Raw genomic sequence first — 10,027 nt, forward strand, 5'->3', positions numbered from 1 at the left:
TAGGAAAGGGGTGGCATGAGGGGAGGGATGCTATGGGCAGAACACAGCCCGTTTTCACAGCAGGGCCATCAGCCACAGGACCTGACCACTTCAGGGATGGTCACTGAAAACCAAAACAGACATCCTCCTTACCCCTGCACTCTAGTCTGTGCCATGGCAGCTGGGGTGGGGGCATCTCAGGCATAAGAAAAACTGGGGAGCCCCAGACAGAGTGGGCACCGTTGTTGCATGAGCAGTGCTCATTGACCAGGCTACTCCTTTGTAGAATAGCTAGTGGCAGGCACGGGATAACTCAGGTACTGGCCAAAGGCCAGGGTAGCCGGAGAGCCTTACCTGGGAGCTGGTGAGGGGCTGGGCCCCCCGGGACTGGAGGAGAGTGGGGGGAGCACGCTGCCTTCTGTGGGCAGGAACCACGATAGGTACCTGTCCACCAGGATGAAATAGGCACAGTCTGAAGTACGAACATGGAGAGCCCCGGGGAGTGGCTAAAAAACAAAACTCGAGTTAGTCGGTGCACTGGGCCCCGCCCCAGGCTACTGACCCCAGCAATCACACGAAAGCCTTGGGATGTGGCTGCTTCCCTGAGGCCAGCCCACGCGCACTGAGGGTGGTGCCAGGAGAAAAGCCCCCATCACAGGCGGTCTGACTAACCCTCAGTCCTACCCGCCTGTGACCCCTCCACTCTGCCCCACTGTCTGGTAAGCACCTCCTATGGGAAGCCCCCTGACTGCCACTTAGGGTGCCTAAGTCATCCGACATCACCTGTCAAGTCCGCCCACCAGCCCTAAGTGAGAATGGCCTGAAGGACAAAGACTGGAGGAGGGAGGAAAGGAAGACCCAGAGGAATGAGGCAGGAAGGGAAAAGGAGAAATGGAAGACAAAGCAAGGCTGGCAGCTAGCTCCCAGGCAAATCCCAAGCTCCCCTTGCTGGGTGAAAACAAGAGCTCAGGGCTATGCCCCCCACCCTCTCAGGGGTTTCCAGTAAAGCAAACTCTGTTCAGAGGAATCCCTTCTGTACCTTTTGAGTGATGAGGCTCAAAGCGAAAAAGAACATGTAATACTCGAACGGATCTGAAGGCAGCATCAGGGAACAAACGGCAGGGCAGTTGGGCCACCGCACCCCCACCGACCCCACACTGTGCTGGCCACCCCAGCCTCCCTACCCATGGGGTCAGCAAAGGATACTGAGGGCCAGGTTCAGGCCGAGGCCCCCGGTGGGAGGGAACTGGACCTTATTGTGGTACAGAGGGCTATCAGGGACCACGTGCTCCTGGATGGATGCCTTCACAGGGCCCTGTGGAGAGAGGGAGACAGGCTTGCAGGCAGGCTCTGGCTAAGTGCCTCATGTGTGCAGCCCTTTGGGAAGGCTGCTGAGGAGGCGGCCAGCACATGGACCCTGTTCATGGGAACAGCGCTACCCTCTGCATAGCACTTGAGCTTTCACTTAGAATCTCCCATTTTTATATATATAAAATCCTAAGCGACGGGCTGACCAGCCGGTAACTATGACCAGCACTGACCACTAGGGGGCAGACGCTCAATGCAGGAGCTGCTGAGTGACAGCAGCTTTGCAGAGTGCCCTCTCACACTTTGGGACCCCTCGGGGGATGGTGGACTGCCAGTTTCAGCCCCATCCCTACAGGCCAGGCCGAGGGACCCCACCAGTGCACGAATCCGTGCACTGGGCCTCTAGTATCATCATAAAGACCGACCAACAGCAAAGGCAGCAGCTGTGCACATTTATGAGCTTAACGAATCCCATCTCCTCTGCTTTTCATACCCACCGAGCAAGTCACCCATTGTAATCAGTCACATGGCCCTGCCTATCATCTAGCCAGTCGCAAACTGGGCAGCATGGTGCCTTCCCCATTGGCAGATTTGTGATGATCTTAAAAATTCTAATTTGTGATGCCCCCTTGACCCTGAACAGATACCATGGCATTCTCCTGCCCACTGTGACAGCCCCTCTGAGTCCCGGCCCACCTACCATCACTGCAGCCACTGTCTGGGGTCTCTGCCCAAGCATAGCTTTCACCCCAGGGCTTACTTACAGGCAGGTAGGAGACAGGAAAGTCAAACTTATAGTCTTCAGCTTGAAGTTTATATACCAACTTCATCATTGGGCCACTGAACATGAAATTAAGACAAGAAAAGCAGGCAAATGAACTGCAAACCATCTTGTTTTGATTTGTTTCTTAACTTTGAAAAGTACAATGATTTAAAAGTGGGATCACCAGAGGAAACATCCGGCTCCTCAGGTGACAAACCTACCTACCCAGGGTCTAGAAATTCCATCGCAATGCTGTATTCGACAGGGCTCACACGTCCCTGTAAGGAGCGGAGGTTCCAGCCGATGAGAACACCGTCCAAGCTGCCGAAAATGCTCTCTACCAGCCATGGGAAGATGGCATGCAGCTCCTGAAACAGTGTGCGGGTGAGGCCTTGGGCAGGCTTGCTGAGGATCAGAGCTCACTGCTGGGCTGTGTGCCAGCTCCAGTCCTGCACCTCATGCTGCCCAATTCCCTAGCTGGACCTGAGCTCTGAGCATGTCACTCCCTGGTTTAAAGCCCACAGGACCAGCCCGGCACCCACAGGAACCCTGGCACAACAGTCCAACAGGAGAGCAGCAGCCTTGGACACTTTCACCGTGGTTATGGGGCATATCAAGCAGTACTGTTTTACATGTGGGCCAGTTAAATTAGTCACCATATTTAAAAAGAGAGCTTTACTAACGGTGGCAATGTTCTTCTCAAAGTGAGCCCGTGAAACTGAGACTTGCTGTCATTTGGCAGTAACTCCCTGTCCAGGCCGGCTTCTTGAACTTACCTCACTTACTAGTAACTGACAATTCTGGGTGTGATAGGAGCACACATTTTCAGTATTTACACCAGAGTTTCTCCACTTTGGTAGTGTTGACATTTTAGGCTGAACACTTCTTTGTTGTGGGGATTGCCCTGTGCATTATGAGATGTTTTACCAGTGTGGCTGGTCTCTACCACTTGATACCAGTAGCACCACTTCTCTGTAATAATTAAAAATGTCCCTGGACATTGCCAAGCATCCCGTGTGGGACAAAAGCATCCATGGTAGAAAACCCTGGCTTACATGTTCACATGTTTAAATGTGTCCACATATGCGACAGTCACAGTGCCGCTCAGGCCTCTGTGTAGGGCAGGGCTCAGAGGTGGAAACCAGGTACTGTAAGAACATTTTTCAAGGATAGCATGAGACATGCCCCGAAGAGATGCTGGCAGAGCTGTACCTTTGCTGGAAAATCCTCTATGACTTTAACCAAGTCTTGGCACCGCTGTGCAAAGGGCTTACTTATTGCGTCAGCTTTCAGGCTAGCCTATAAGAAACCGAAAAAATATCATGAACATATTCATTTTGCAGCTTTTGATGATATTCTGGCTCAAGTCAAAACAGAAACCCAAGTGATAGGCAGGAGTGAGATACACACCACCAACCTGATTCCCCAGCTCCTCATACATTAGATCAGGCATATGTCAGTGACCTAAAGGATGCAACGGGAAGAGAGGCGGAGGTACCATGACTTCTAGACAAGTAACTATTAGGCTTGCTTCCCAGCAGCCTCTATTAGGCATTCCCAGTTACCTCAAAGAACTGCATATTACCAAAATAAAACTGACTTCTGCCTGACCCACAAGCAGGGGGTCAGCCCCACATTCAGGAGAGGCCCCTATCGAATAGGGCTCCCCTCAGAGACCACAGAGTGTTCACCAAGTGTGTATGCAATGAACGGTAAATCCCCTATAGGACTGCCCACCCATCATTTACACCACTGTGACCATCAGTAAGAATACCCAATAAAATGAGGGTGTTACTTGTTGCTATTTAAGCCCTTAACTAAAACGTCTTTTATTTAGTGATAATGAACCTACTGAACCTTCATAACCGTAAGAAACAGGCAGGGATCCCAAGGAATCAGAAAACACCAATCAGAAAGAATAAGTGCACCCCTATGTTCATAGCAGCACAATTTATAACAGGTAAGATTTGGAAACAGCCTAAATGCCCATCAGCAGATGAGTGGATTAAAAAACTGGTACAACTACACAATGGAATATTATGCTGCTGTTAAAAAAAAGAGAGAGAAGAACTCTTACCATTTGCAACAGCATGGATGGACCTGGAGAGCATTATGCTAAGCGAAATAAGCCAGTTTGAGAAAGATAAATATCACATGATCTCACTAATTTGTGGAATATAATGAACAACATAAACTGATGAACAAAAATAGATCCAGAGACACAGAAGGATCAAACAGACTGTGAAACCTCAGAGAGAAGGCAGGGGAGAGTAGAGGATGGGGGTGGGTAAGAGATCAACCAAAGGACTTGTATGCATGCATATAAGCATAACTAAAGGACACAGACAGTAACGGGGAGGGGAACTGTGCTGGGGGGCGGGGGGAAGGAGCGTGGAGAGCAGCCAGGAAGAGGTCAATGGGAGGGGAAAAAGGAGATATATATAATACTTTAAACAATAAAGAATTTAAATTTTTTTAAAAAAGAAGTAATAAAGACAAACAAGGTAAAAAAAAGAAAGAAATAGGCAGGGACCTTGCAAGATGGCAACATAGGTAAATGCCTGTACTCGCTGCCTCCCACAACCACATCGAAATTACAGCTAAAATACAGAACCACTATCATTCAGAACCGCCTGAAAGCTGGTTGAATGGAAGTCCTACAACTAGAGAAGTAAAGAAGAAAGAAAGCACATCGAGACTGGTAGGAGGGGCAGAGGCGCGGACCAGGATGGTCTGACACCCACCTGTGTCGCTTTTTTAATTGGGAGGGAGATCGTCTTTGTGGAAGCTGCCCAAGAGGAGCAAGGGGTCCCAGCCCCACACCAGACCCCCAGCCCATGGTTCCAGAACTAGGAAGAGAAGTCCCTGTAACTATGGGCTGTAAAAACCAGTGGGGATTGTGACTAAGAGACACAGAGGCTGCTGGAGACCCAGCTGTTCCTTTTAAGGGGCTGGTGCACCAACACACTTAAATTCAATACCTCTGAGCTTCAGCACCAGGTGGCTCTGGAGGACTCAGACACATATGAGGAACTGGACTGTCTGGCATCGGGGCAGGAACCCCAGGGTGGCTTTCTCCGAGAAGGTGCTTTCAAGGATCATTGTTCCTGTGCTGGGACCTCCCCTATTACAGGGCTGACTGTCAGCCATATCTGGCAGCCCACCCTGTTTGCTCCGCCCCAGGGATTCCCTAACCACGCCCCATCCAATTTGCAGCCCCACCCAAGCTGTTTGCAGCAGCTTTTCCATATGAATGTCCTGTCCTGGCTCAGGCTTCAGACTTTGCTGAAATCTCTCAAACAAGCTGCCCCTGGTGACAGCATGCCCCAAACCTACCAATAAAAGGCCCGCGACCACCATTAGCATGAGCGAAGCCTGCCTTGCTTCACAGCTGGGCCTTGCCTCCTGCACAGCAGCTCTCCCACTGTCTTTGCAGCTGGTCCTTACAGCCAATTGGCCTGGAGGTCAACTCCTCCCAGAGACGCCAACAGCAATCAAGCTCAACTACAAGACTGTGCACACAGCCCACACAGGGACACACTTAGAGTGTCCAGCTCAGGTATCTAGGGAGGTTGAGCCACTGGGCCCTACAGGACACCTACTACACAAGGCCACTCTACCAATTCCAGGAGACATAGTAGCTCTACCTAATACATAGAAACAAACACAGGGAAGCAGCAAAAATTCAGAGACAAAGAAACACATCACAAATGAAAGAAGTGGAAGCAAGCAAACTACTGGATACGGAGTTCAAAACCACGGTTATGAGGTTACTCAAGGATCTTCATGAGAGCTTCAAGGAACTAGTGAGACTTTCAAGGATCTTAGTGAGAATTTCAATGTCATTAAAAAGGACCAGTCAGAAATTAAGTATACACTAACTGAAGTAAAGAACCATTTACAGGGATTCAACTAGAGGATTCTGAGATTCAAGTCAATGATTTGGAATATGAGGAAGCAAAAAACACCCACTCAGAAGAGCAAAAAAAAAAAAAAAGAATAAAAATATATGAAGAAAGTGTAAAGAGTCTCTGGGACAACTTCAAGCATACCAACATTAACATTATGGGGGTGCCAAAAGATGAGAGAGAGCAAGAAATTGAAAACCTATTTGAAGAAATAATGATAGAAAACTTCCCCTACTTGGTGAAAGAAATAGACTTACAAGTCCAGGAAGCACAGATAGTCCCAAAAAGAGGAACTCAAAGAGGCCCACACCAAGACACATCATAATTAAAATGCCAAGGGTTAAAGACAAAGAGAATATCTTAAAAGCAGCAAGAGAAAAGCAGTTACTTACCTAAGAAGAAGGAAGGGGAAGGGGAGGAGGAAGAGGAGGAAGAGGAGGAGGAGGAGAAGGAGAAGGAGGAAGAAGAGGTAAAAAATAAGAACAATAAAATGGCAACAAATACATATCAACAATTGAATCTAAAAATCAAAATAAATGAACAGAAACCTGATGAACAAAATAAACTGGTGAATAAAACAGAATTAGAGGCATGGAAGCATGGAACAGACGAATCTCAGAGGGAATGGGGGAGGTGGGGGTTTAAAGAGATTAACCAAAGATCTTACCTATGGACACAGATGGTAAGGTGGTGAAGGCATGGGGTGGGGTGAGAACTGGGTGGAGGGAGGCAATGAGGGGAAAAAGGGGGAACATCTGTAACACTCTCAACAATAAAGATTTTTTAAAAATGTAAAAAAGAAACAGGCAAGTTAAAATCCACATATGGCTTCAGCCAAGTGCTGACACTAATCATGAAGACCATGGAAAGGCCACAAAGCATTCAGGACAAGAACTAAGGAAATCTACTTGAGTTCATGGGGTGTGTACCTTGACTACACAAAGAAAAAGAAGCCTCCACACACATGGATGGAGGTCAAGAGGAAATGTCAGAGTTTCAATGAAGAGGGCTTTGCCCAAGGATATCTAAGGCCTTGTCCACCTCCAAACAAGGGTGGAGTCTATGGGGCCGCAGTCAGAGGTGAAGACTTAGGCTGTGTAGGCCACAGGTTGGATCTGTTGGCGCTAGAGCAGTGGTTCTCAACCTTGGCTGCACATTAGAATCACCTGAGAATCTTTTTAAAATCCTGATTTCTGGGCCTCATCCTCCGGAAATTCTGTTTCTTTGTTACTAATGTTGTGGCCCCACCCCATAACAAAGAAACAGATTTTCCGGAGGATGAAGTCCAGAAATCAGGATTCTTAAAGATTCCCAAGTGATTCTAATGTGCAGCCAATGTTGAGAACCACTGCTCTAGAAGGTACACCAAGGAAGAATGTCCTTCCAAATAAATGTTTATCTCAAGTATCTTCTGGGAACTGAAATTTGAACCTTTCACCACTGATATCTGTCTTACGCTTAACTTCTCAGCATCATATTTAATATATATATGATAATCCTCATCCAAGGGTGTTTTTCCCAGTGATTTTGAGAGAGCAGAAGGGAGGGATGGATGGAGGGTGTGGGGGGAGAGAGAAACATCGATGTGAGAGAGACATATCGATTGGTTGCCTCCTGTACTCACCCCGACCAGGGCCGGGGATTGAACCTGCAACCCAGGTATGCACCCTTGACTGGGAATTGAACCATAACCGTTTGGTGCGTGGGCCACTGCTCTAACCACTTAGTACCCTGGCCAGGGCTCATGTTTAATATTTAAAGTACAGTCCTGGTTGCCCCCAGCAGGATAGTGTCCCTCCATCTTTCACTAATGACAATTATGATTATTACACATTTGTGTAAGGATTTACAAGACATAAAATTTGAAGGTATATCTTTTCAGTTGCTCCTCCCCATACTCTGGGTAGCAGGGAAAATGGCATTTGAATCAACTCGCCTTGTAGATGAGAAAACCAGGGCTCAGTGGTTGAGTGAACCCAAGGTCCTGCAGAAACAGAGTCAAGCCTAAGGATTTCAACCCTGAGTCCAGTATTATTTCTATCACCTTATTTCTATGCACCTTAAAACAACCATGGAGAGTAGAGAGTTGGTGGGAGGAACTCCCAGGTCCCTCAGCTTTGTTTTTTTAAATATTTTTTATTGATTTCAGAGAGGCAGGGAGAGGGAGAGATAGAAACATCAAAGATGAGAGGGAATCATTGCTCGGCCGCCTCCTGCACACCCTCTACTGGGGATTGAGCCTGCAACCCGGGCATGTGCCCTTGACCGGAATCGAACCCAGGACCCTTCAGTCCGCAGGCTGACGCTCTATCCACAGAGCCAAGCCAGCCGGGGCAGTCCCTCAGCTTTGAACTGACACTCACACGGGCAGTTGATATTTACCAGTAGGAAGCTGGGCTGTTGCAGGTGAGGGAATGCCATAGTAGCTCCTGGTGGAGTTGAAAACGGCCGTCTTAGGAAACCACTGTGGAAAAGCAAATAAGAAATCTCAATATCTGCCAAAGAGAACACTGAATCGTTTCACAATGCCCTGGAGAACATTTGTAGAACTCATCACACACTGCACTGCCATGTCCCACGTCATAGAAATGCCATTCTCATGCAGCCCACAGTGGCCAGCTTGTGGTGGCAAATCCTTGCTAATACGCGGTAACGCTTGTATAGCACTTGCTATGTGCCAGGCCTGGTTCTAAGGGCTCTGCATATATTTCTCATTTACTTCTCAGTGGCAGCCAGAATTCTGAAGATAGCCCTCCAAGTGCCGGCCCCTGGTTATCCAATCACAACCATCTGGATATTGCTGTGAAAGAATTTTGCAGATACAATTTAAAGAGTCAAGTCAGTGGACCATAAAATACAGAGCAATCTTGGCTGACAGCCAGTGAGGAAACAGGGACCTTAGTTCTACAACTCCCAAGAACTAGATCCTGACAGCAACCTGAGGAAGCGTCGAAGCGGATTCTTCTCCAGAGCATCTAGATAAAAGCAAAGCACCATGATTTCAGCCTTGGACTGAGCAGAGTGGAAGCTTGCCTAGCTCCCATGATGGGTTACTGCTGGCTTTTCCTTGCACAGCTTTGCCTACTGGCCTGAGTAAGGGCACTGAGGTAGCAACTGACAACTTAATGAACTATTCCAAAACTATCAAAGCAGCTTAAAACCCTGAGTTGCTTGCAAAGGGCAGAGCTTTAGGACGAAGCGAAAGCACCTCCTTTCTCAGAGGAAGTTGGGCCAGGCAGGGGCCGAAGGAATGTGGCCAGAGGTGCCAAACGAGGGGTCTTTCCAAGGCAGGCAGTGCCTCTTACAGAGGTCTCCGACCCCGCCCTGGTCTGCCCCCATCCCGCCGCCCCCCATCACCCCTTCTGTGCTGTGCACCAAGCGTCTGCTTCATCCTACCACTTCAGCAACCCCTTTCCTCAGGAGCTGCTTCCGACCTAGTTTTGGGGTTTCTTCTGAGAGCCGCAGCCCTCAGGCATCGCTGATTCGGCCAAGGACGCCCTCTAGCTCAGCGGTTCTCAACCTGTGGGTCGCGACCCCTTTGGGGGTCGAACGGCCCTTTCACCGGGGTCGCCTAAGTCCACCGGAAAACACATATATAATTACATAGTTTTTGTGATTAATCACTATGTGGGGGTCACCACAACATGGGGAACTGTATTAAAGGGTCGCGGCATTAGGAAGATTGAGAACCGCTGCTACCTGCTCTGAGGGGCCGAGAAAACTCCCCTTTGTCGCTCACAGCTGCCCTGAGAAGCAGGCACTGGGCACCATGCCCCGTACCACGGAGGAGGAGACTGGCTCCGACAATGGGAGGAAGGCTCGGGCCGGGACCCACACCCGGCTCTTCTTCCTACACGGTTTTTTGAGTCCAAAGCTCATGTTTCATTCGCAGCTTTCCTTCCTCCAACTCGTTCAACGAACGTCACCGAGCACCCACCAGGGCTGGATGTGTGAGCCGCGCGGGAAGGCGGCAAGAGGGCGGAGCCCAGGCCCTAGGCTCCCCCACCGGCCCGGCCGGGGCAGAGAGGCGGAAGCCCGGCCCGGGCTCGCGGAGGAACGAAGGCAGCTT

At 49.2% G+C, this 10,027-nt stretch overlaps 1 protein-coding gene across 3 annotated transcripts in view; it reads right to left on the reverse strand.

Moving 5' to 3' along the window:
* The window catches only part of SMPD4 (sphingomyelin phosphodiesterase 4), a 23,279-nt gene extending 14,849 nt beyond the window's left edge, over positions 1-8,430 (reverse strand). For 2 of the 3 annotated variants that reach the window (XM_006768845.2, XM_015567307.1), the window contains exons 1-7: positions 8,341-8,424; positions 3,263-3,349; positions 2,276-2,418; positions 2,052-2,127; positions 1,186-1,294; positions 1,019-1,071; positions 334-485 (exon numbers count right to left, since the gene is read on the reverse strand). In XM_006768845.2, coding sequence (XP_006768908.1) covers positions 334-485; positions 1,019-1,071; positions 1,186-1,294; positions 2,052-2,127; positions 2,276-2,418; positions 3,263-3,349; positions 8,341-8,379 — 659 coding nt within the window. In that variant the 5' untranslated portion in view covers positions 8,380-8,424. Of the gene's footprint in view, positions 1-333; positions 486-1,018; positions 1,072-1,185; positions 1,295-2,051; positions 2,128-2,275; positions 2,419-3,262; positions 3,350-8,340 lie in introns of all 3 variants that reach the window. The other variant, XM_006768846.2, reaches the window with a different exon arrangement.
* Between the last annotated feature and the right edge of the window lie 1,597 nt (positions 8,431-10,027).

The sequence above is a fragment of the Myotis davidii genome, unplaced genomic scaffold, assembly GCF_000327345.1.
Source record: "Myotis davidii unplaced genomic scaffold, ASM32734v1 scaffold223, whole genome shotgun sequence".
Lineage (NCBI taxonomy): Eukaryota > Metazoa > Chordata > Mammalia > Chiroptera > Vespertilionidae > Myotis > Myotis davidii.